Below are 27,899 nucleotides of genomic sequence, written 5' to 3'. Positions count from 1 at the left end.
ATTCCCTTAAGAGGCTTGAACCTGCTTCTTTTTTTAACCTCTTTTTTGTTACTTTATGTTTTAATTCCCTTATGAGACTTGAACCTGCCTTCTTTTTTTTTACTTTATTTTAATTCCTTAAGAGACTTGAACCTGCTTCTTTTTTTTTCTTACCTTTTCTGTTACTTTATTTATAGCTCCTTTAGGAGACTTGAACCTGCTTCTTTCTTATTTTCTTTTTTACGTTTTTTTTACTTTATTTTTAATTTCCTTAAGAGACTTGAACCTGCTTCTTTTTTTTCTTACCTTTTCTGTTACTTTATTTCTAGCTCCTTTAAGAGACTTGAACCTGCTTCTTTCTTTTTTTTACCCTTTTTTATTTTTTTAATTCCCTTAAGAGGCTTGAACCTGCTTCTTTTTTTAACCTCTTTTTTGTTACTTTATGTTTTAATTCCCTTACGAGACTTGAACCTGCCTTGTTTTTTTTTTTTTTTACTTTATTTTAATTCCGTTAAGAGACTTGAACCTGCTTCTTTTTTTTTTTTTTACCTTTTTTTGTTGCTTTATTTTTTAATTCCCTTAGGAGATTTGAACTTACGGTAATTTTGTTCTCTATACTACAATAAAGCAAAATCAAAATCTTATGAAAATTCATCCAAAATTTAGCGTTGAATTGATATTTTTTAAGAACTTTTTGAAGCCCTATGCAGAACTACATTTCCCTTCATGCCTTCGGCGTCTGCCCTGGTCAGCTTGTCACTTATCAGTATCTACAGTGTCGACAGCAGGAAGGAATTTGTGAATGTGCTTAATGTTTTTACCATGTTGAAGTTGAGTCATTGAGGGACGCGTACGAGTAGCCGTGTCGGGGTGCTCAGGGAGTGGGGCACAGAACAAACAAGAAATGGGGGCAAAGTCGTGGGTACGGGTGGCCAGATGCCAGCTCCTCGTCAGCTGCCTCTTCACTATGGTAATGAGATCATTTCTTGTTATTTCATAATTTGTCTTTCTTTTAAGGAAGGAACTTGTTATTAATGTTCTTCCAGTATGTGCAGCCTCATTGTTATAGCGCATAGGGCAGACCAGCCCTGATCAAATACAAGGAGACTTTCCATCAGAAGAAAAGTGATATAAAAAAGTTACAAATCACTAGACATTATTTATTCCGAACCTGTGTCAATGTTTGGTGCTAATTTTTTGGTGTTAGTATATGCCAGCCATATATAGTAAGAGATGTGTGAATAGTCACATTTTTGCCTACTAATAAGTACCGCAATACCATATAATATTACAATATGTCTATATGTGTTATTTTTCACAATAACCCCATCTTGGAATTTTTTTGGGAAAAACATCATTAGGAATTCCTTATGCCATCCATATGTTCTATTAGAGCAGAGAGAGACCCATATATCACGTTGATGGAAGTTCATTAGAATTTTTTTCACAGATCTTACATGGGAGAGTTACCATGTTTGATACCATGTTTTTTCCAAAAATAAGCCCTAGCACGAATTTTTGGTCTTTTCGGAGCAATGTTAAATTATAAGCCCTACCCTGAAAATAAGACTTAGTTGCGGTTCAATAATGTCCATTCAGCTAAAAAAGTTAAAGAATACCGCAGGACACTTCATTATAGAAAGCAGATACCCCCAAAAGAGAGAAAACCCCACAATTATACTCATCAGACACCAAACGGGAGGACCTGCGGTGGAACACACACCCACACACATCAGATCGCGCACACAATCAGATCGCGCACACAATCAGATCGCACACACAATCAGATTGCACACACTCATACTCATACACACACACATCAGGTCACACACACAATCACACATCAGATCGCACACACACTCATACTCATACACACACAGAATCACACATCAAATCGCACACACACACTCCCCACATCCAGTGATACCGATTACTTATGGACGGCAGAGAATCTTGGCACGCAGTGCAGTGGAACACACAGAGGACCTGTGGTGGAACGCATCAGTGCGTTCCACCGAAGGTCCTCGCCCTCTACTGCACTGCGTCCCATCTTCCTGTGCTGGCCGGAAGCAATCGGTATTGCCGAATGTGGTGAGTGTGTGTGTGTGCAATCTGATGTGTGACCTGACCTGTGTGTGCATAAGTATGAGTGTGTGTGCGATTTGATGTATGTGAGTGTGTCGGCCAGAAGCAGGGGAGGACCACGTGAAGCATACCTGCTTGGAGCACCCGTCAAAGATCGCAGGAGGACCTGTATATTAAAGGGTTATTCCCATCTCTAAGATCCCATCTTAATATTTAATTGGTATCATAATAATAATATTACCAAATACCTCCAATTAGAAATGTAGTATAGTTTTTCTAAATCACTATGTCTCTTACCTCATGTGCAGGGCATTATAGTAGCTTTGGTATCTATGGTTATGATCACGCATATAGTGACAGTTAGTTAGTTGCTGGTGGTCATAACCATGGATACTTAAGCTGCAATGCCCTGCACATGAGGTAAGAGACCTGGCTATATCAGGAGAACTATTCTACATTTCTAATTGAAGGTATTTGCTAATATTATTCTTATTACACATACTACATATTGGGATAGGATCTTGGAGATGGGAATACCCCTTTAATACTTACAAATCACCATCTTCCCCATTTCCATCATCGCTCCGGTGCTCTTCTTGAGCATATGACCTCCAAACAAACAGGGATTTCTGTGGGAGACAGGAGTCACTTTCTCTGTCTATGGAGCCTCTGTCTGGCAAGGAATGGGAGCGGTCACACGGGACCGGAACAGCACTGGAAACCGGGCAAGACGGTGACTGGTCAGTAAATTAATATACTTACACATCATTACATAGCTAATTAGGACAGTTTATGAACTAAACATTTTGTCGGGACTTCTTCAAATAAGACAAAGCTAAATTGCTTATCCCTATCCCGTTCAAGTCAGAATTCAGCAGCTCTACCCTAACAACAGAGGTGACCACTTCGGACAATGGCTTTTGGTAAGGCTATATTTTTGCCAAAAATCCATATTTTACTTTCCATCTGTTGACAACACTTTCCAAAATAACCTTGGGTCCACTAACCCAAACTAATAGTCTCATACATTTATGTTAGGCAGTTTGTTCAGGTCAAGGGATTCACGTTCAGTCAGAGAATTGCAGTCCAATCGAACACTGCAACATTGACTTCTTAACTGCTTGACAGACAGTTCTGTGGGGTCCGGCTGTAGAAGGTCGCAGCGTTTGGTTTCACTAGCTGCTTCCTGACTTTCCCTTTTCCGTGCTTGAGGTTAATCCTTTTCTCTTTAGGACCCTGCGGAGTTCCTCACCTTTCAGCTGTTAATCCTCAGCACTTCGCTTTTGTATTTAAATACCCTAATTCCCCCTTTCTCTGTGCTGGTGATTGGTCTAATACCCTTTACAGGTCTTGAGTGCAAGCAGTCAGCTTGTATTCATCTAAGAAACTAAGTTGTTGCAGTTCCTCTCCCTGAGTCATCTGGAGATGTTATTTGTATTCTTTCCCCTATATGTATTCCCTGTGTATTCTTTAGTACTTAGTGGGCTCATCCCATCCATTCCTTACCTAGAGCCCAGATCAGGGTCAGCTAGGGTCAGGTATCCTGCTGGGCGCGTAGGTGCGGAATCTATCTAGGGCGGTGAGGGAATCCAGGGCCCAGTGGTAGGTTTTGTCAGGGGTCACCATCTCCCCCTGTCCTAGACACAGGGTTTCCAGTCCCTTTTGCCATTCACTTGGTACTTCCCCATACCTAGCTTACATACTGAATTTTAATCCATATGCTGTTCATATGGTACAGAGATGTTCCAGGTTCTCAGCAGAGCACCACTCCACTCAACAAAACAACTGAAGATCCTGAACAGGAGACCTCTCCCACCCCCATTAATTCAAACCTTTTTAATGTAGCATTGAATCTGCATTGCAGACAGTGAACACTATGCCGTTTGTAGTGTATTAGTATATCTGTGTGTGAACTATGCTCCAAAGTGTGACATGTATCAGACTTGCTCCAATATGAGTAGTCATCAGCTGAAAACTGAAAATGTGAAACTCAGATAATTTTTGCACTAGTAGAAACAGTTTAGCATTGAATAGAGAAAGTGCTTACCTTAATATATACTGGTTAAAGGTGTTTCCCGACAGAATATACATTCCTACAATCACTTTATTTGACTGCAGATTGCCAAATATTGACTGCGTGCAATATGCATATGGTCAGGATTCCCTATTACCGCCAGCTTGAGTGGTCCAGACATGTGCTGAATAGTATCTCCTTTCCTTTTCCCAAAAGAACATTGAGAGAAGCAGAAAAAGTTGCTAGTCAGCACATAACCATAAGTATGCAAATCACATACTTGCGGTTCATGTGATAACCTCTCGAGCTGGGAATAAAGGTGAATCTTTACAGTGCGCACATTGCACACTGTCATGATTCAGCAATCTGAAGTCACATAGAGGCAATACAGCAATTTATGCTCATTCCAGAAACTCTCTTTAATGATGACCATCGTGTTTGAATAAATATAGTATGTACAGTATGTGAATAAATATTGTTTCTATACTACTTAATGTCATCTTTATGTTGCTATATATACTCTAACTATGTATTTTTATTCATATGTCTACATCTGGCTGTTTTTAGGTCCTGGCAGTAGGTTGCTGCATTTTGGTTGTGATAACTGGCTTAGGCTCCCACTTCACCATATTTACAAAGGCTTCCTCCGCAGACAATATGATCAAAAATCTGCATTATACCAGTAAGTACTGATGAGCTTTCAACTCATTTTGTTCTTTTTGATTGTGATTTGATGAAATATTGTACACATTTGTTAGATTTATTGCTCAATATAATGGCTTGGTTTCAGGAAACAATCCAGTAACCTTAGCCAGCATTTTCGGTACCCCTCTTTCTTGAGCTTGAGCTCATTTTGGAACTGTCCAAATGCTGATGGTTCTTTTGTCATTGCTTTCCTTTTATTGATTACTTATTTTTAAGCATTTTTCATTTTCCATTTTGGTTCTGTCTGATCACATTTTTTTATGTGCTTTTTATACTCATCCTTCTCCAACCTTCTTTCCTAGCTATATTTCCAAGTGAATAGGTGGTTGGAGTTCCAGCTCCTCAACTAGGGGTGTATCATGCATGGTAAACCCCAGTTGTTTTCCAGATAGAGGTTCTGTGAGTTATTCCCCTCCTGGCACCTCTTATTTTTCTCTCTGTTTGGGTGTCTAGGAGATTCCACATATTTGGCTTGTTTCTTGATTTTTTTTATTTTTCCTCCATCTATCCTTTGTGTTCATGTGTTAGTTTCTCCCCCTGAGTACTCGTACCTCTCGGAACGCTTCTCTCACCTTTTGTTAGGGTAGTGTCTAGCCTCACCTCTGGTTTTTTGACAGATACGAGAAACCCATCGATGGCCTTTCAGGGAGCCAGGTCAGAAGAGGTGTTGTTAGTTATATAATTAAGGTCTTTCCTAGCTCATACAGGAACCAGCTGGGTGCAGGTGTTTCACCTAAGTCCTTTCTCTCTTTGGTTACCAGTGTGAGTGTGTGCATACGTTTATAACACGGGCTCAGTGGTTAGCACTGCAGTCTTGCAGTGCTTGGGTTCTGGGCTCAAATCCCACGAAGGACAACATCTGCAAGGAGTTTGTATGTTCTCCCCATGCTTGCATGGATTTCCACCAGGTTCTCTGCTTTCCTCTCACATTCCAAAGACATACTGATAGGGATTTTAGATTGTGAGCTCCAATGGTGACAGTGTTGTTGTTGTTGTACATAAAGCGCTGCAGAATTTGTTAGCGCTAAATAAAGATTATTTTTATAACACTGAACTGTGAAAGGAGTAGGCTAGGTTCACACACTGCGTTTTTTTGTCGCAGGTGAGTTTGTGCGTTTTTTGCAGCAAAAAACGCACAAAAACGCACCGCATCAAAAAACGCGGCAAAAAACGCACGCGTTTTTGCCGCGATTTGGTGCGTTTTTTGCTGCGTTTTGCTGCGTTTTTGCTCACTGCGTCTTTATGCGTTTTTTATCAGTGAACAAAAAAAAAAGGTCTGATGTCATTTCTTTCTTCAATATGTTCTTCATTCTGCACTAGTGTATGCAGGAGAGCAGACAGCTGCAGAACTACAAGGCTCAGCATACTCCATCCAATAGTGTATGCAGGAGAGCAGACAGCAGCTGCAGAACTACAAGGCTCAGCATGCTCCATCCAGGACTGTATGCTGGAGGGAAAGTCAGGGGGGGCAGACCTACAAGGCTCAGCATCCTCCATCCAATAGTGTATGCAGGAGAGCAGACAGCAGCTGTCGAACTACAAGGCTCAGCATCCTCCATCCAATAGTGTATGCAGGAGAGCAGACAGCAGCTGTCGATCTACAAGGCTCAGCATCCTCCTTCCAGGACTGTATGCAGGATTCCTTTGCCCCCCCAAACAAAAAAAAAAATCACGTGGGCTTCGCCATATTTTTGTATGCTAGTCGGGTACAGCAGGCAGGTACGGGCTGCCCCCAACCCCCAGCTGCCTATTTGTACCCGGCTGGGAACCAAAAATATAGAGAAGCCCTTTTTTTTTTTTAATTATTTCATGAATTTCATGAAATAATTAAAAAAAAATGACGTGATCTTCGCCTAATTTTTGTGTCCAGCCGGGTACAACTAAGTAGCTGGGGATTGTAATCCACAGTGCAGGGTGCCCATGCTTTCTGGGCACCCCCGCTGCGAATTGCAGTCTGCAGCCACCCCAGAAAATGGCGCTTTCATAGAAGTGTATCCAACTCTTCCAGCTGCCCTGATGCCGGGTGGCTCACTGGGTAATAATGGGCTTAGGGCTAGCTGTATATTATCAGCTAGCCCTAAGCCCGAAATTCATGGTGTCACGCCAATATTAGGCATGGCCACCATGAATTTCTAGTAAAGATAAAAAAAACCACAACACACAGAAAAATATATTTATTAGAAATAAAACACAACACAATTAGTGACTCCATCTTTATTGAAATAAAGAACCCCCCCTCCGCAGTAATCCTGGGTCAAGGGTCCTGCGCCTTCCAGTCCGGATCCAATATCATCTGATCGGTTTGCTGGAAGGCAAAGCGATCAGATGATGTGTCAGGATCAAGTGCCTGTATCACATCACACAGCAGCTGATTGTATAAAAGCCGTTTATACAATCAGCAGATGCATCGGTGCAAAAAAAAAAAATACTCACTTATGTGCTGATTACCGGCAGCTCCTAGAGCGAGTCTGATCCCGTCCGATCGCTGCAGGAGCTGCCGGTAATCAGGGATGAAGTCTCCTGACACATCCGCTGATAGGTTAAACCGGCCGGCCGCTGGCGTCATCCCGAGACTTACGATCAGCTGACGCGTCAGGTGACTGCATCAGGTGATCCATCACCCGGTCCTGCATCCTGCAGGCATACGTACCCGGGAAGACTGCACACACCCGGAGCGGCGGTACCGGGAGGAGATGGGAGCGGGCATGGCACCGGGAGTCTGCAGACAGGTGAGTATGACTTTTTTTTTTCTACTGTTCACTTTTGATTTCGCAGCCGCTTCCACCTCCTGCCCGTACATGACGCCGCACGGCAGCATACATGCACAAGACTGGAGGTGGAAGCAGCGGTGACGGTATCGGGAGGATTCACACTTCTGTGTTTACTGACAGAAGGAATCCTCTTCCTGTACATGTCACTTTACTACCCACCTCCTGCGTTTATAGCTGCGTTTTTGGTCTTAGAAACGCACTAAAACGCACCAAAACGCACCTATTTGTGTTTCTCATTGCGTCTTTCAACATCCCATTGCACTCAATAGATGAAAAGCGCAGTGAAAAACGCGGGAATAATTGACATGTTGCGTTTTTGTGGCACCACAAAAACACAGCTGAAAAAAAACCGCTGTGTGCAGACAGCAAAAATGAAAACTCATAGACTTTTCTGGGGAAGCAAAGTCATGCAGTTTTCTGAGCAAAAACGCACCCGAAAGCTGCGCATAAACGCCGCGAAAAACACAGTGTGTGAACTTACCCTAACATTGTGAATTGTGAACAAACATACCTGATATGCTCAGTCAGCCATGGAGCAGGGCTGTAACAGGAGATAAGAAAAAAAAATCTCCTTGGTGGATTAAGCACATTTGTTTTATTTCCTCCAGCTTCAGTCCTGCTCGTTGTTCAGTCAGTCTCCATGCTCTGCTGTAAAACCATCAGATTGAATAAGCAGAAAGAGTTTACAAATGAGCATGGAGCAGGATGAAGCTGGTGGGAAAAAAACCTGAGTAGGAGAAGTTTTATTTTCTTCTCCGGAAGCCATGCTCCTTGGCTGAGTGAGCAGATCAGTTCTATTTGTTCACGACATTTCTCCCCTGACAGTTGTAACATGTCTCCATTATGTTTCGTCAGGCTGCAGCCTATACTGACATGACTAATGCCGGCGTCACATGGTGCGATATATCGGGCGATATTTCGTCGGGGTCACGTCATTAGTGACGCACATCCGGCATCATTAGATATATCGTACCATGTAACACCTCTGAACGGCTGTGAATGAGCAAAAATACTAACCTTATCGTTGCTCGTTGACACGTCGTTCATTTCCATTATTTTGTCGCACCTTCTCTGCGCCAGTTGTTCATCGTTCCCGTGGAAGCACACGTCGCTCCATGTGACACCCAGGGAACGACGAACACAGCTTACCTGCGTCCCGCCGGCAATGCGGAAGGAAGGAGGTGGGCGGGATGTTACGTCACGCTCTTCTCCACCCCTCCGCTTCTATTGGGCGGCCGCTGAGTGACGTCGCTGTGACGCCGAACGTCCCTCCCCCTTCAGGAAAAGGATGTTCGCCGCCCACAGCGAGGTCGTTCGGGAGGTAAGTACGTGTGACGGGGGTTTGACTTTGTGCGCCACGGGAAATGAATTACCCGTGACGCATAAACAGGCAGGTGTGATCACTGCTGCGATGACACGATAAATCGTCCCGTGTGACGCCGGCATAAGATGGGTAAATTGCTGCTTAAAATAAGTGTCGGCGGCAATTTTAATCTAATTTTAGGGCAACACTTTTAAAAATTTGTCTCGAGATTTTAATGAAAACTGCATACACTACATAGATCTTTTCTGACCTTAAATGTTTGGTGTACAAACGTTTTAAAACCATTTCAGTATGATTCTATATTTCATTTTAAAAGTTTTTACACATGATATTAAAATGAGCCTGATTAACAGCTCCTCAGTGTACCGCCTCTACTGCTGCAGGTAAAATTTCACACTGCTCTGTACAAGCTGCAGCTGTCAGTGAGGCTGGGTGGGCAGAGGGAGATATTACTTTATGATTATGCTTGGACTCATGAGCACTCAGTCACAAGCCGACCTTATAAAAGGCTTGTGCTCTCTCTGGAAAAACACTGAACCATCGCTTCCAACAAAAGTATCCTTGTACTGTTGACCACCAGTAAAGTAGTATCTCCTTGTCATTGCTATGTTATATTAAAGGGAACCTGTCACCAGATTTCGTGACTACAAGCTGCGGCCATCCCCACTGAGCCCTTATATTCTAGAATACTGTATATAAGAGCCCAGGCTGCTGTGTAGAATGTAAAAAATATTTTTATTATATTCACCGAGAGGGCGGTTCAGTCCGATGGGTGTCGCTGCTCTCCGGTCCAGTGCCTTACTCTGCCTGGAGAAAAAAAAGAATACCACAAGAATTATTAATCTGTGGAATAGTCTACCTCAACAGATGGTCACAATGTGAATAGTAACTGGGTTTAAAAAAGGAGTAGATGGGGGGGGATATTTTTAGAAGAAAATAATATAAATGCTTATGTAAATGTGTAAAGTGCTTTACTGAATTTTGGTCCAGTGGATTTTGCCCACAATTGGGATCAGGAGGGAAAGATTAGTTTTTTGAGGTGGCCTAGGTCATGCATGGTGGTTGTACATATACTCCTTTTTATCCTTTATTATCCCTCTGTTGAACCTAATGGACATTTGTCTTTTTTCAACTATATTAACAAAGATCAGCAGCATCAGAAGTATCTGGTGTTGTGGAAGGACCAAGCTTATTTTGCCCTTCAATACTGCAGGATTTCTTTGTTTTTTGCTTGACCACATTCACAGAGCAGTTTCTTCAGTCAACACAGCTATATAATAGCTTGTTTATTGTGCTGTGAGTTTTATTTTTCAGTGGCACAATTTTAGGATACATATAACTTATTGATTATCTTTTATTAACATTTTTGGGGAGGCACAGAAAAAAAACACTGCCAAAAAATTACGCATTTTATCTCTTCAGAGAGGAAGTAGACAAAGGAGCATTGCGGTTTAAAGTCTCCTCACCACTGGCATGCCGGAATGGTGTGTCAGTCTCCGCAAGGAGAAAAGCTTCCTGAAAAATATTGTTACCTATTATTTTTACAGCAATATAAATATGGGTTTTTTTACCATTTACTTTTACTACTTTTATAAAATAGCAGTACATTTCATGAACAAAAAAAATCATTTTTACTTATTTGTCTATGTAACCATATGTAGGCTTGTTTTGCAGGAATACTCATATTTTAATAGGATCATTTTGGAGGCATTTTTTTAATAAACTATTTTTTTAGTTCCACTAGGGCTCCTCACAATGTGATTGATTGATTCTATATTGCTTTGGTTTACTATAGCATTCATGCCTGTTAGTAATGATATGACAGTCCATCTATTAGACTATGCCTTTGGCATGGTCTACTAGGCATGTTAGACATGACAGGCCTGGCGGCCTTTATTAGACCCTAGCTAACATGACAGCCTATCGTCTGACTGACAGCATCATGAGCATCAGAGAAAAGCCTATTGACTTTAGCTTCTAAGGTGCTAAACAGATGGGATCAGAGTTATCTCTGATCCTTGAGATTGCGATAAAATGATAGTATATAACATGCAGCACACTCTGCGGATCACAAAAGCTCCTGACCCCATGTCATTCACTGAGCTGTACATCCTTTTGCGAGAATGCATTGTCAACATAGATGTACTATTACGTCCATTATGTCCAGCCGCAAAGCCAAATGTGCATGATGACTGCGAGGTCAGGGGTGATAAGTGGCCATAGTTATATAATGATTGTTCACTCCACAGTTATTGAATCTTTGTGTACGTGATGGATTATACTGCAGGGTCAAGGAATGGCGCCATCAATTTAATTCCAGCCCAGAGCAAGAGATATATTACCATGAATAGACAGGCGCTGCTGTGTGGGTGCGGGGGGGGGGGCTAGAGGTGCCCTGCTGATAACAGATTGTCGTTATAGATGTAACTCAATCAGGAAGTGCATGAAGAACAGATTAGTCCATAATCTACCAGGACCCCCCACTGCACACTGATATGTTATCTACTGTGTGAAGATCAGCATTGCTGGTGCTCTGGCCGGAGCACGTTAGTTTTTTGTTCCATTCTGATGGGCAGATTTCTGTTCATAAACGACTTCTTTTTGACTCTACAGAAGCCAATTGGTGCTTGTTTAACCCTTTTCCTGTTTTTTGAGACCTTTTTATAAAGCCACCACCTATGTCTAATAGCAGCGATCAGAGCTAGCTCCACACACTGCTGCTTAACCAATTAAAAGCCACTCAATCTCCGACAGTACGAGTTCATGTGGTTATCCAGGACGTTGCCTATTTTTTTTTATAGATGGCTAAGAACTTACTGGGAAGTAGTTGCTAACTATCTGCTTGTTCTCCCCAGTGACAACCTCTGCCGGCTAAGAGCGGTCCCAGACCACTTCTGCCGACAATTCTCCTGTCACATCAACAGAGCAGCTTCTTCTCTTCCACTCTGCTCTATAGACGGGCGTCATTGCCGATGTGAGGCTGATTGACAGCCAGCTTCCAACTGCCACATTAAAGGAAGACAGCTATCAATCAGTCTGACTTCGGCAAAGATATGCCATCTACAGAGGAGAGCAGATGAGAAAGACCTGCTCTGTTGCATTGAGGTCAAAGTAAGCAGGAGAGTCATTGTATGAGTTGGAACAGATCGGTGCCAGACAGAACAAGCAAGTATTTTCTTTGCCCAATTTGAAAAATTAACGAAAGTACCGGAAAACCCATTTAGATGGCTTTATCCCCATGCAACATCTGTTCAGACACTTATTGAACCTTCATCCCCCAATGATGCAATCGCAGAGATGCAATAAATGACCATGTTAGCTGGTGGCAGGATGAAGGCCTGACACTGCCAACTTGGTAGTCCTGAGAAACACAATCTTAGGCCTCATTCAGATGTCCATGTGCCATATGCATGTTGTATCCATTTTTTTTCAGGTCTACAATATGTAAACATTATAACCTATCAGGCTATTGACATGTCCATGTTTTTACACAGACCGTGTGTCCATGCAAGACACACAAAGATCTCCATTTTTTTCGGCAGCTCGGATGACGGACCAATACAAGGCTGTGGGGTCCTTGAAAAGCATATACAGCACATTGTGGTGCCATACATACATTGCAAAGTATATGAGTATATTTCCTGGATTTGTGCATTCCTTTCCCAAGAAGCTGCAAAAAAAAAAAATAGTGCATGCCCTTTTTGTCTCCCACCTGGAGTATTGCAACCTCCTGATCTGTGGCCTCCCTTACAACAGTCTCGCACCTGTCATGCTGTACTCTAAAATGTACAATAGCAGTACAGCGCACTAATGTGGGACTGAGAGGATTCCTGAAACTATCTGAGAAGGTAGTTAGCTGGTAAACCACTAGGAGGCGTAAAAGTGGAGGAAACGTATGAGCAGGGAATTCCCTAGCAGAGGTAATACTAGTCAAGCCCACCAGATGGCAGTAGAATCGTCAGAAAGCCGTGTCACAACAGGAGGTCTTGTAAATACACAAGGGCAAAGTCTAAAGGTAGTCAGAGGGAAGCAAATAGTCAGTAGCCGGGAAATCAGAGCCTAGAAGCGAGGGGGAGTGGGAAGACAAGACAGAATTAAGGTAAACAGATAAGGAACCAACAGGGAGACAGCGGGAGAGACACTGATGGAAACAGACAACAGAGGAGGTTAACAGGTCAGGTGAACATGGAGGTCAGGAGGGGGCAGGGCAGACAACAGGTCACTCAAGAGCAGAACACAGCAGAGCCAGAAATATCACTGGCGAAGTCCAAGAGAAACAGTGCCCTAATAAAGCAGACTGACCTCCAGAACGAGGCAGGAAGGATTAACCCCTAACGTGACTTGCATCAGAAGGGAAACTTAAAAAAAGGCTCAGCTCCAGCTGAGCCAGGAGTCAATCATGACAGCACCCCTACAATCTATTCTAAACTCTGCTGCCCGACTAATCCACCTGTCCAGTCGCTACTCCCTGACTTCTCCTCTCTGCCAATCCCTTCACTGGCTTCCCATTGCCCAAAAACTCCGGTTCAAAACCTTAACCATGACCTACAAAGCCATCCAAAACCTGTCTCCTCCCTACATCTCTGGTCTAGTCTCCCGGTACTTATGAGGCGCCCTGGACACTCCAGGGGCCACAGAGAACAACATCAACACACCCCACACTCCCAGCAGGCACACCGAAGTCAGATACAAAACCCTTGTTGCCTTCCTCCAGGGGCTGATGTCCACACCAGGGGGTGGAGCCAGGCGGTTGGTCTCCACCCACCGAGGAGTTCACAGTCCTGGAGGCAGGAAAACAGTCAGATTAGTTGGAGAGGTGAAAGTGGAAGGAAGCAAAGTAGCAAGTGAGCAGTCTGAAGTGAGTCCGGGTGTGTGGCCCGGACGGAGCAGCAAGGTTGGCAGACGGTGGTGACCGTCTGCAGGAGTGGCCTATCGGAGTTTACCGCAAGAACCATGGACGGGCGGTGGCCCGGCGGTACCGGACCGGTACACAAAGAGAAGTCAGCACCATCTGGCAGGGGCTTACGGACCCCGGCAAGGCTAGGAGTCGCCGTGAAATTGCTAAATCCGTTAGCGAAGGGAACCTCCTGGGTTTCCCAGCAGCCAAGTCCCGACAGAAGGCAACAGTCCGACCAGGAGAGGGAGACACCGCCACCGCCAAGGCAACTGTTTCCCAGGGCCAGCGCCTGCGGGCAAAAGGGGCTCCTCCAGCCCATATCCAAGCCGGGGAGCGGGTTACCGGTGGGAACCCATTGGAACCGTTTAAACTACTTAGGTGCAGGGGAAGGCAGTCACCATCAACCTGCCGGGAGAAACAACCACAGCCGTCTGTGGGACCCGTCCATCCAGCTGTGTGTTTTACCGAGAACTGTGTCTTCATCATTGGCTGAGTGAGTACCACCGTGCCGTGCGGCACAGCGCTGCCCCCGCGACCCTGCACCTCACCAGGCCCCGCAACCCGCCTGCCATCCATCCCTACCTACCCCCTAACCGGGCCCCGGGACAACCAACCCCCTACTCACGGAGGGGAGAACTACCATCAAAGCTGCTCCCTGTCACCGCTCCCGGGATCCCCGTCTAGAGCAGCGGTGGTGTCACCAATATCACCACAACCGTGGGTGGCGTCACGGACAATATATCCAACCCCCACAATCAACCCCCTTTTCACTCACGGGCGAGGAACGCCGCTCGAGTCCCCGGGATCCAGCCCACCGCTCGAGCCACCACCGAGCAGCAGCAGCAGAAGCCAGACCTGAGCAGTGGGAGAGCGCAGCATCGCCTCCTCCGCCCGCGACAACTTGGCGTCACGAACAGGGTCTTACCGCTCTGCCGTCTGGTAGAGGTGCGCCTTGTGACCGCCGGAGGTGTCCAGCCGAAAAATTTGAGAAGCCGCCATCTTGAGCGCGAAAAATTCCCGCTCCAGCGTCTCCTCGAGTAATGGAGGCGCGAAGGCCAAAATCCCGCCCCTGTAGAGGAGGAGCCGGAAAGAGGCTAAGGGGGACGAAATGGCGGCTGGTCGCATGTAGCTCGCAGCTATACGAACAGGGACGCCGGGACCCCGCGATTTGCTGAGCCCTGCAAAGGATGTCTGCCCCGCCTAGCTATGCGGAGGCTACCGAGCCGGTGCCCGGAACAGCGACGTGGCTCAGGGCCCGAACGGCGGGGATCTGCCGACGCTACCGGAGTCAGAGATGTCTGCTGATGGAGCAGTGGACCGCGGAGGTGGAAGCAGTAGCCGCGGTTGCCCGGGTGTACGGAATGGAGGCCATGATGGAGGAGCTGGTGAGTGACCCATGCCCCTGTGTCCCCGAGGGACCGGCCACTGCGGCTGAGGGACCCGGTCTACCCCTGGCTCCCATGCTGCCTCCGACTCCCCCGCCCGTGCACCCCGCTGATGCTGGTCCGTCTGGCTTACGTCCCCTCGTAACAGTAGCCGAAAGAGTGGCGAGCCCGGAGACTGCGGCAGTTGGTGGCAACCCGCCTGGTGCAGGGTCAGATGACAGTGACTCCGGGCCTGACACAGAGCCTGTTTCAGAAGAGGACGAAGGAGTCGTCGCCCTGGATGGCATGGAGGCCACTTACATTCCCCGGAGCGGAAATAACGGATACCGGGCGGCCCTTCCTCGTCGCGCCTGCTATGCGCTGGAGGGGCTGGTGCCTGTGTTCTTCCACCCAGGGCCAGCGGAGGATGATGAAAGCGACCAGTAATGGCAGCGGAGTCCCGTTGCAGTTGTCCCCGTTGGGACCACCAGTGTTAAAAATACTGTTTGCAAGTTTTGAATGATAAGTGAATGATTACCGAGAATGTCACCCGATTGCAACCTTGATTTGAAACCGGTCGTTGCCGGCAACTGGTCCCAGTTGGGACCCTCTTTATAAACCACTGCATAAGGAACTCCTTATGAACAGCCCGAGAACTAGCAGGGAAACCACAAACTTGTGGCCTGTAAATAAAAATGTTTTTGGCTTTACCGTTACTGCCTCCGGAGAGGCAGATTGGAGGAAGGGCCCACAGTGGAGCAGGCTGGGGCCCAGCCACCACCGGAACCGGTGGCAATCCTCTGGAGGGGTTCAGGGGTTCCCCATGGACGTGGGTCCCCTGAAAAGGACAGAACCCGCTCGGGCAACTTGTGCACGACTGGGGTCAAGGGGTGCTGCCTGTTTGCTTAGGGGCAGCATCAGGGCCAGGTTGCTTGGGTGGGAGAGAGCGGAAGCCGTAACCGTTAGTAACGTTTAAGTAAGAGTACCTCCCGATGTGGGAAGATGTTATTATAATTGTATTGTGTATTACCGTTTTTTCTATTTTTCAGTTGGTGAAAATAAAACCGGTGATGGACGGGCAGCCCGCGGACGGTCTGCATTTAACTAAGGGGGAATGTGGCGGCCTAGACAAGCCAGGGGCCACAGAGAACAACATCAACACACCCCACACTCCCAGCAGGCACACCGAAGTCAGACACAAAACCCTTGTTGCCTTCCTCCAGGGGCTGATGTCCACACCAGGGGGTGGAGCCAGGCGGTTGGTCTCCACCCACCGAGGAGTTCACAGTCCTGGAGGCAGGAAAACAGTCAGATTAGTTGGAGAGGTGAAAGTGGAAGGAAGCAAAGTAGCAAGTGAGCAGTCTGAAGTGAGTCCGGGTGTGTGGCCCGGACGGAGCAGCAAGGTTGGCAGACGGTGGTGACCGTCTGCAGAAGTGGCCTATCGGAGTTTACCGTAAGGACCGTGGACGGGCGGTGGCCCGGCGGTACCGGACCAGTACACAAGGAGAAGCCAGCACCATTGACAGGGGCTTTTCGGACCCCGGCAAGGCTAGGAGTCGCCGTGAAATTGCTAAATCCGTTAGCGAAGGGAACCTCCTGGGTTTCCCAGCAGCCAAGTCCCGACAGAAGGCAACAGTCCAACCAGGAGAGGGAGACACCGCCACCGCCAAGGCAACCGTTTCCCATGGCCAGCGCCTGCGGGCAAAAGGGGCTCCTCCGGCCCATATCCAAGCCGGGGAGCGGGTTACCGGTGGGAACCCATTGGAACCGTTTAAAGTACTTAGGTGCAGGGAAAGGCAGTCACCATCAACCTGCCGGGAGAAACAACCGCAGCCGTCTGTGGGACCCGTCCATCCAGCCGTGTATTTTACCGAGAACTGTGTCTTCATCATTGGCTGAGTGAGTACCACCGTGCCGTGCGGCACAGCACTGCCCCCGCGACCCTGCACCTCACCAGACCCCGCAACCCACCTGCCATCCATCCCTACCTACCCCCTCACCGGGCCCCGGGACAGCCAACCCCCTACCCACGGAGGGGAGAACTACCATCAAAGCTGCTCCCTGTCACCGCTCCCGGGATCCCCGTCTAGAGCAGCGGTGGTGTCACCAATATCACCACAACCGTGGGTGGCGTCACGGACAATATATCCAATCCCCACAATCAACCCCCTTTTCACTGACGGGCGAGGAACGCCGCTCGAGTCCCCGGGATCCTGCCCACCGCTCGAGCCACCACCGAGCAGCAGTAGCAGCAGCCGGACCCGAGCAGTGGGAGAGCGCAGCGTCGCCTCCTCCGCCCGCGACACTTACCTGCACATAACCTTCGATCCTCACAAGTTCTCCTTCTCTACTCCCCTCTCATCTCCTCTTCCCACCATCACATCCAAGATTTCTCCCGTGCATCCCCCATACTCTGGAATGCTCTACCACAACATATCAGACTCTCGCCTACCTTGACAAGCTTCAAAAGGAACCTGAAGACCCACATCTTCCGACAAGCCTACAACCTACAATGACCCTCAGTCTGATATAGCACCGCACAATAAGCTCTACCCTAACCTACTGTATCCTCACCCATCCCTTGTAGACTGTGAGCCCTCGCGGGCAGGGACCTCTCTCCTCCTGTACCTGTCTGTGCCTTGTATTGTTTATGATTATTGTACTTGTCCCTATTATGTACACCCCTTTCCACATGTAAAGCGCCATGGAATAAATGGTGCTATAATAATAAATAATAATATAGGAGAAGCTTTATCATTTATTTTATTTATTTAGCTATATAAAAAAAAACACTGATGGTAAAAATGGACACACGGATGACACCAGTACAATTTTTTCACGTATGTGATTATATAAGGATATGAAAATGAGGTTTTCGATAGAAGATTATGATTTTCATAAACGTATGTGATTTTCAAGGGGACAGAAATGCACGATCAAGTGTCCTGCAATACTAAAAATATTAAAAAGTAAAAAAAAAAAACAATAAAAGTTTCAAGCACCTTCCAAATACAAAATACAATACAAAACTAAAGAGGGTTAACAAAATTTACGGTATCTAAAAAATAAATGGAAGTATTTGGTATCCCCCACACATGTGAAATATGAAAACTATTAAAATATAAAATTCTGAAAATATAAAATAATATAAAATAGTTCAACCCGTAAGGAAAAAAAATTTGGAACATCAGAATTACAATTTTTTTTTTTCAATTGCCATACTTCTCCCAAAATTTAAAAAAAAATGTATTGCTCTTGGAAAAAGGGGAAGAAAAAACAAACGTGAAAAATGGAACTGGGCAACAGCGGGAAGCGGTTAACGGCATAGTCTCATGGTCGCTATACAGCGTGCATATTATTTGCAACATATCACCTTTTAGCCGCAACAATGTGCTGCGGAGTTGAATTATTTTTATGCCGGCTTATAGGATTCAATTAGCTGACGTATTAGCATTTTGTTGTTTTGTGGGCGAATGATTGGGAACAAGCGATCTTGTAAGCGTTCATTCATCCAATATGAAATGGACCCTTAAAGGGGTATTCCCATCTCCAAGATCCTATCCCAATATGTAGTATGTGCAATAATAACAATATTAGCAAATACCCCAAATTAGAAATGTATTATCGTTCTCCTGATATAGCCATGTCTCTTACCTCATGTGCAGGGCACTGCAGTAGCTTAGGTATCCATGGTTATGACGCACAAAGTCAAAATTAGTTAGTTAGTAGCTAGTGGTTATAACTTATAACCACTAGCAACTGACTAAAGGTACTGTCACACTAAGCAACTCTCCAGCGATCCCACCAGCAACCTGACCTGGCAGGGATCGCTGGAGCGTCACTACACGGGTTGCTGGTGAGCTGTCACACAGGCAGATCTCACCAGTGACCAGCCCCCAGCCAGCAGCGACGGGTGGAAGCGATGCTGCGCTTGGTAACTAAGGTAAATATCGGGTAACCAACCCGATATTTACCTTGATTACCAGCGCACACCGCTTAGCGCTGGCTCCCTGCACTCCTAGCCACAGTACACATCGGGTTAATTACCCAATGTGTAGTCCGGCTACGTGTGCAGAGAGCAGGGAGCCGGCACTGACAGTGTGAAAGCGGCGGACGCTGGTAACGAAGGTAAATATCGCGTAACCAAGGTAAGGGCTTCTTGGTTACCCGATATTTACATTGGTTACCAGCGCACACTGCTTAGCGCTGGCTCCCTGCACTCCTAGCCACAGTACACATCGGGTTAATTACCCGATGTGTACTCCAGCTACATGTGCAGGGAGCAGGAGCCGGCACTGACAGTGAGAGCGGCGGACGCTGGTAACGAAGGTATATATCGGGTAACCAAGGTAAGGGCTTCTTGGTTGCCCGATATTTACATTGGTTACCAGCGTCCGCAGAAGCCGGCTCCTGCTGACTGCACATTCAGTTGTTGCTCTGTCGCTGTCACACACAGCGATGTGCGCTTCACAGCGGGAGAGCAACAACTAAAAAATGGCCCAGGACATTCAGCAACAACCAACGACCTCACAGCAGGGGCCAGGTTGTTGCTGGATGTCACACACAGCAACATCGCTAGCAACGTCACAAAAGTTGTTCGTTAGCAGCGATGTTGCTAGCGTGACGTGGCCTTAACTGTGACTAGATAAGTGGTCGTAACCGTGGATACCTAATCCGCAATGCCCTGCACATGAGGTAAGAGACATGGCTATATCAGGAGAACTAGACTACATTTCTAATTGTAGGTATTTGCTAATATTTTATTATTACACCTACTACATATTGGGATAGGATTTTGGAGATGGGAATAACCCTTTAAGGCTTGCAGCATTTTACAGTACCATCAAAGTGAATGAGATTTATGCTTATTTATTTCCTTGTAGATTTTAACCATCAGAGAGTTATCTCCAATCTGCAGCATCTTATTTTGCAGCATTTTTCACCCATTTTAATGAATGGGGGAAAAAATCAAAAGTAAAAACGCACAAAAAAATGCGTATTTTAAGCGGCGTTTTTGCTACAGAAGGATCTCCTGCAGATACTCAGCGTGTGCACAGAGCCTAAAGGGTGCTTTTACACGCTGCGATATCGCTAATGATTTATCGTCAGGGTCACATCGTTAGTGACGAAACATCCGGCGTCCTTAGCAACATCGCAGCATGTGACACGTACGAGCGATCTTGCACGATCGCAATGTAAGGGGTGGGCAGACCCCTTACAAGGAAGCACAGGTTTTCTCTGAAGTGGTTAATGCTGTCCCAATAGAAACTGTAGAGGAGGGAGGAGGAGCTGGCAGCTTAGGGGGAAAGGAAGTGTGTGCTGAAGGGAGTTGTGTCCGGGACGGGAGAGAAGAAACAGCCAGGGGCAGAGTGTGGAGCTGAGTGGGCAGAAAGAAAGAAAGAAAGAAGGGAGCTGGAAGAACAGGGAAGCCGGAGAGAAAAGGAGCGGGCGGAACCTCATAGTGCGAAGCAGTCCCGATGTGGGTCCGGGCTGTGGGTAGCCAGAAGTGGGAGCCGGGCGAAGAGGAGTAGTCAGGCAAGTCACCCACTTGAGGGGACGCTAGGGCAGGCTTTCCCTCAGCTAAAGGAAGCGCCACAGCACTGTGTTTTGTTACTGCCACGTGTGGAGACTTGCGTAGAATAAAACATGTTTGTTATTTGCATTGAACCATGCCTGAAGAGTATTTGTACGCCGGACGACATCTGCACCACCACACTCTGCCCCACCAAGACATCTCCCGTCCCGATAGTGACGGCGAAGCCAGGGGTAAGCCTGACAGAAGGGGCCACGACTACAAGCCCAGAGGCGCCCCTGGCTCCCCGTTACATGTGGCGTAGTCGGCAGGATCCGGATCGTATGCAAGGGGACCCGCTCCAAGAAGATGGAGACCAAGTGGGGCCAAGGGCCCCTGATCCGGACTTTCAGCGAAGATTTCCAGTCCCATGGTGGGAAGAAGAAACAGTTCCTGAGGCGTTGGACCGGGCACAAGATGGCGGCAAGATGGCCGTTGTCTGTGAAGACACAGAAAGCGCGCGCAGAATTGGCGCCAAAAGAAGAGCCTGGGGCTGGACGGTGCCGAAAAAGAAGTTCGGAGTACTCCGCCCAAAGAGGGGAGGTGCCGGTCCCAGGGCACGAAGGAAGATATGTGAAGTGGGCGGTGTTCCAGAGAAAAAGAAGAACCGCCGCGTAGGGGTCGACCTGATGTGTGAGACTGGGGGTGGAGTATACCCAAGAGCGGGAAAAGTAAGCCCGCCTCCACTTCCTCCAGCATCTCCACTGACCCCGACGCCATTACCAGAAACGCTGACTCCGAACAAGATGGAGACTCCAGGAAAACAGCAAGCTGCGGTAGCCGCACTAGTAGCGACTAGCCTGGGCAGAGGCCGCCCGAAGCAGACTGCGGCTGCGGAAGGACCCACCCTTAACCTACCGGCTGTGCCAGGAGGACCGGAGTGGCCCACTACACAAGAGGCCGCACAGTGGCAACAGGAAATTGAGTGGGAGGAATGCCAATACCGGCGGCGGTCGCAGCAAAGACCGGTGCTAGCTGAACTCTCCCACCCGAGACGTTGGAGCAACCCGCCAACTATGAGCCCTTCCGGAGGCTGCGCCGGTTGCCCGGACAGTCCCTGTCGGAGTACGTGCAGGCCCAACGAGCCGAATGGCAACGTGCATATCATCCGGAGTGACTTTTCAAGACCGGAAGATGGCGGGCCTGTTTTTGTTCAACACCGGCGTTGTTTTGAGCCGGAAGAAGGTGTGTTGTTTGTAACCGTTCAAGTTGCTGAGCCCGGAAGAGAGCCTGATGCTGGACTGAGCCAGGGGCTCCCTCCGCGTCGTTAAGAAGATTTTTGCCGAGTTGTGTTCCTGCCAGCTAACGTCTAAGACTGGGAGTGCTGCAAAAGCCTAAAGGCAGAAACTCCACTAAGACCGGGAGTGCCTGCCGACGGCCTCCGGGCACGACTAAGACCGGGAGCTTCCAGGAGGAACTCCGGGCGCTGGACTGGTGTGCCCTTGCGGGTGCCCTCAGGTGAACATGTTCGCAGTTTCATTAAAATGACTTTGTTTAGTTTTAAAATGTGATTTTAGATTTGTGCCTTGCCGGGAGGCTTAGGCTTAAAGAGGGGAGGTATGTAAGGGGTGGGCAGACCCCTTACAAGGAAGCACAGGTTTTCTCTGAAGTGGTTAATGCTGTCCCCATAGAAACTGTAGAGGAGGGAGGAGGAGCCGGCAGCTTAGGGGGAAAGGAAGTGTGTGCTGAAGGGAGTTGTGTCCGGGACGGGAGAGAAGAAACAGCCAGGGGCAGAGTGTGGAGCTGAGTGGGCAGAAAGAAAGAAAGAAAGAAGGGAGCTGGAAGAACAGGGAAGCCGGAGAGAAAAGGAGCGGGCGGAATCTCATAGTGCGAAGCAGTCCCGATGTGGGTCCGGGCTGTGGGTAGCCAGAAGTGGGAGCCGGGCGAAGAGGAGTAGTCAGGCAAGTCACCCACTTGAGGGGACGCTAGGGCAGGCTTTCCCTCAGCTAAAGGAAGCGCCACAGCACTGTGTTTTGTTACTGCCACGTGTGGAGACTTGCGAAGAATAAAACATGTTTGTTATTTGCATTGAACCATGCCTGAAGAGTATTTGTACGCCGGACGACATCTGCACCACCACACTCTGCCCCACCAAGACATCTCCCGTCCCGATAGTGACGGCGAAGCCAGGGGTAAGCCTGACAGGAGGGGCCATGACTACAAGCCCAGAGGCGCCCCTGGCTCCCCGTTACAGCAAAACAGGCAAAAATTGTTGGTTTTGGAGAGGTCGTCCTAAAATCAAATATCGTTGTCTGTTTATTAGCGATGTAGTTCCTCGTTCCTGTGGCAGCACACATCGCTGTCTGTGACACCGCAGGAGCGAGGAACATCTCCAACCTGCGTCCACCAGCAATGAGGAAGGAAGGAGGTGGGCGGCCGCTCATCTCCGCCCCTCCTCTGCTATTGGACAGCTGCCGTGTGACGTCGCTGTGACACCGCACGAACTGCCCCCTTAAGCGATTAATGAATTATCGTCGGGGTCACGGTGTCTGTGACGCACATCCGGCGTCATTAATGATATCGCAAGACACTTATGAGCGACCTTAAACGATCGCAAAAGCGGCCAAAATCGTTTGCCGTGGAGAGGTCGTCCTGAATCAAAAAATCGATTTCTGCTCATTAGCGATGTTGTTCCTCGTTCCTGCGGCAGCACACATCACTATGTGTGACACCGCAGGAGCGAGGCACATCTCCTTACCTGCCTCCACCGGCTATGAGGAAGGAAGGAAGTGGGCGGCATGTTACGTCCCGCACATCTCCGCCCCTCCACTTCTATTGGATGGCTGCTGAGTGATGTCGCTGTGACGACGCACGAACCACCGCCTTAGAAAGGAGGCGGATCGCCGGCCAGAGCGATGTCGCAGGGCAGGTAAGTGCAGGGTTAAGCGAGGTTGTTCGTCACAGGCAGCGATTTGCCGTGTCGCACAACCGACGGGGGCGGGTACGATCAGTTGCAATCTTGCTAGCGAGATCACAGCGTGTACAGCCCGCTTTAGAAGGGAGGCGGATTGGTGGACACAGCGACGTCACTGCACAGGTATGTGCGTGTGATGCTGCCGTAGCAATAATGTTCGCTACGGCACCGATCACACAATATCGCACGTACGACGTGGGTGGGTGCTATCGCGCTCGACATCGCTATCCAATGCTAGCGATGATGCAGCATGTAAACCCCGCTTAAATCTGGGAGCATAAACTATATGAACGGACCTAATACATTTCTGTAATAATGGGCTTTTCTCTCCGCAGTGGTTCTGTATGGCGGCTTTGTATGTGGACTCCTCATTCTTACCCTCCTGCTCAGCACCTTCGCGGTCATACGGGAATCACAGCACCTTATGGCAACTGTAAGTGTCAAATATTAGAGAATGGGTTCGTTACAGGATGAATTCACAGCAAAATAAATGTCCCTTTACTGTAACTGTAAAGAAGCCTATCAAAGTAACACATATGAAACTATTGGTAATAGTACTGCTTGCTCTCACTTACATCTGCGTTATGGTCACTCGAGGATGTAACACGTGTATATATATATATATATATATATATATATATATATAAAAATAAAATAATATTTAAAGTATATATAATATATAAATAATTAAATTATATATCATAAGAGAGAAAACAATTGTCAGCTGATAACTGTAAAACAATAGACTGCATTCACGTACACAGTAAATGTAAAATAAATGTAAGATAAATACTATACAAAGTTTTTCTCCCCATAATATAGTATATAAATATAATGTATAAACGCCTAATAATAATCTGCTGCTGTGAAATACATGACAATGTTAAAGCTACATCGCCCCCTGCTGGATGACACTGTAATCCTCCTTCCTTTTGAAATGTAAGTATTGACCAGAAGCATAACTAGGGGTCCGGCTCAATAGGGCCAAATATATGAGTGGACCCCCACCCCAGGTAAAGCATGTTAACAACTGGAGAGGGTATAGCAGGCACTGAAGCAGACAACAATGCTGCTAATCCCTACAAATCCCTATACAAAGACCACCCTACAGGGATCATATACTGGTAGATGTCTGTTCTGTAGAACTAGGGGTGTCACAATCGCGGTCACAGAGGCTGCCTTCACGACCAGGCCCGGAGGGAAAGGAAACGCATTTGGATCCCCAGGAAGCCAGTGCTTTTAACCGTATCAGCAGTTTCTTGACGCTAATACAGTTAAGCACAGTGGTGGAGCAGAGAGCTCTTGCCTCCCTGCTCCATCACCAGATGCGTTAAAAGGACTCTGTCACCAGGTTTTTGCCACCTAATTTGAGAGCAGCATGATGATGGAACAGAGACCCTGATTCCAGTGATGTGTCACTTACTGGGCTGCTTAGTGTAGCTTTTATAAAATCACAGTTTAATTAGCAGGAGATTACCATTACAGGACTACTTGGTGTTCTACGAGGTAGTCCAGCATATTCATGAGCTCAGTATAACTGCTAGATCTGCAGCAGAGAAGACATTGATTGCTATCAAAATACCAGCAAGCAGCTGAGTAAGTGACACATCACTGGAGTCAGGGGTCTCTGCCCCTACATTATGCTGCTCTCAGATGAGGGAGCAAAAACCTGTTAATGGAGTCCTTTTAAATCACAGGCTGCTTAAAGCCTGCAGCCTATGAGAGCTTGGGAGTGCACAGAGAATATCAGGGGGCACTATGATGTCACATAATTGGGCAGCCTGTGCTTGGCCGCAAGCTGCAGGGAAAAGAAGATGAATGTCGTCACTTGCCCTGGGAGTAAAGTGAGGTGTGATTTTTATTAATGATGGAATCTGTCACAAGGTTTTTTTTCCCTCATAATGTAGAGAAAGAGATCCTGATTCCAGCGATGTGTCACTTACTGAGCTGGTTGCTGTCATTTTGATAAAATTAATGTTTTCTCTACTGCAGATCTAACAGTTATACAAAGATCATGAATATGCTGGACTACCTGAAAGCACACCAAGTAGTCCTGTAATGATAATCTCCTGCTAATTACACAGTGATTATATCAAAACTACGCTAAGCAGCTCAGTAAGTGACACATCACTGGAATCAGGGTCTCTGCCTCTATGTTATGCTGCTCTCAGATTAGGTGTTAAAAACCTGGTGACAGATTCCCTTTAAGGGGCATTATTATTATTGTATGGGGGAAACTAGGGTATTATTATTGTAAGGCATTAGTATTATTGTAAGGGGGCAATATTATTGTATGGGGGCAAGGAGCATTAGTATTTTTTTAAAAGGGGTGTTAATGTATGGGGAAAAGGGGGACATTTTTGGTAGTCATAATTATTATTGATCCACTTAAAGTGACAGGGTACAGAGAGGGTCAGCCGACGTGGAACGGGGGCGCCCAGAAATTTATGGTGTCATACCCTCCGTTGTCAGGCAGGAGCAAGGTCCCTTAGGGTATCATAGGCACCCCGTAAAAAAATTAATTTTTTCCGTTCCCCTCTACTGCCCCTGTATTTGTGTTCACTAGCACTGGGTCTCAATACATTATTATAAATAATTTCAATAAAGATAAAAGTTTTATTAGATTCTGAGGTTTTTTTCGTATTTTGTATTCAAGACTCAGTCCGATTGAATTGTATTTGAGAGTTTTTTGGAAAAAAGGGACAAGAAGTATACTCCGCCAGAGGTAGAGCTCTGGTAGTGCTTCCTTCAACTAATCATACATTATAATTTATAAATCTACAAGCTATGCAATGGAGATAAGAAATTAAAAAAGATGTTTTATTCAGCTGTGCACCTGCCATTCTATGATGTGATCAGTTTAACTTGCCCACACTTGTGATAGGCTTGCCAATTTAATTTGCGCAGACTGTGACCAGGATTTTGCTTCCACATCTGAGAGCAGCATAATGTAGGGGCAGAGATCCTGATTCCAGCGATGTGTCACCTACTGAGCTGCTTGCTGTAGTTTTGATAAAATCACAATTTTATCAGTTGATTATCACTAGAAGACTAGTAAATCTCAAGCCAGGTAGTCCTCCATATAGATCAGCTGTGTATAACCCCACCACTGATTGGCAGCATTTGTGTACACTATGCATAATTAGAAAGCTGCCAATCAGCGATGCGGGCGTGGTTATAGTGAGTTCAACATTCAGAGAACTGGTAGATCGACAGTAGATGAAACTGATTTTATCAAAATGACAGCAAGCAGCTCAGTAAGTGACACATCGCTTAAATCGGGGCTCAAGACCTATATGATGCTGCTCTCAAAAAATCTGGTGACAGATTCCCTTTAACACTAAAAGTCCCAGAAATTTCGAGCTCCCCACTGAAGTCCCGAAAGAGAATCAAATGACCCTTAGGGTACCTTCTCACTAAACGACTTACCAGCGATTCCGACCACGATATGACCTGGTCAGGATCGCTGGTGCGTCGCAACATGGTCGCTGGTGAGCTTTCAATCAGGCAGATCTCACCAGCGACCAGTGACCAGCCACCAGCCCGCAGCGACTCGTGGAAACGATGCTGCGCTTGGTAACCAAGGTAAATATCGGGTAACTAAGCAAAATGCTTTGCTTGGTTACCCGATATTTACCCTGGTTACGAGCGCACACCACTTAGAGCTGGCTCCCTGCACTCCTAGCCAGGGTACACATCGGGTTACTAAGCAAAGCGCTTTGCTTAGTTACCCAATGTGTACTCTGGCTACGGGTGCAGGGAGCCAGTACTGGCAGCCTGAGAGCGGCGGACGCTAGTAACCAAGGTAAATATCAGGTAACCAAGCAAAGCGCTTCACTTAGTTACCCGATGTGTACCTTGGTTACCAGCGTCCGCAGCTGTCAGAAGCCGGCTCCCTGCTCCCTGCACATTCAGATCGTTGCTCTCTCGCTGTCAAACACAGCGATGTGTGCTTCACAGCGGGAGAGCAACATCCAAAAAATGAACCAGGGCTGTGTGTAACGAGCAGCGATTTCACAGCAGGGGACAGGTCGCAGCTCAGTGTCACACACAGCGAGATCGCTAATGAGGTCACTGGTGCGTCACAAAAAACGTGACTCAGCAGCGATCTCGCTATGTGAGAAGTACCCCTAAGTCCAAACTGAATAGAACTAACTAGAAACTAAATGGCTAAACTCAATGGAAAACAACAACCTCCTGTGGTGCGACAGTAATGGCCTTAATTACAGAACAAAAGACGGTGATTATAGGAAGTTAGCTAAAATCCTTCAGGT

At 46.9% G+C, this 27,899-nt stretch overlaps 1 protein-coding gene across 1 annotated transcript in view; it reads left to right on the top strand.

Moving 5' to 3' along the window:
- Positions 1–824: 824 nt before the first annotated feature.
- TSPAN32 (tetraspanin 32) overlaps positions 825–27,899 on the top strand; it is a 128,810-nt gene continuing 101,735 nt past the window's right edge. The window contains exons 1-3 of the mRNA XM_075326991.1: positions 825–949; positions 4,646–4,760; positions 23,961–24,058. Of these exons, the coding sequence (XP_075183106.1) occupies positions 884–949; positions 4,646–4,760; positions 23,961–24,058 (279 nt within the window). The 5' untranslated portion in view covers positions 825–883. The remainder of the gene's footprint in view (positions 950–4,645; positions 4,761–23,960; positions 24,059–27,899) is intronic.

The sequence above is a fragment of the Anomaloglossus baeobatrachus genome, chromosome 10 (assembly GCF_048569485.1).
Source record: "Anomaloglossus baeobatrachus isolate aAnoBae1 chromosome 10, aAnoBae1.hap1, whole genome shotgun sequence".
Taxonomy (NCBI): Eukaryota; Metazoa; Chordata; class Amphibia; order Anura; family Aromobatidae; genus Anomaloglossus; species Anomaloglossus baeobatrachus.
This window is presented reverse-complemented; position numbering and strand designations above follow the sequence as displayed.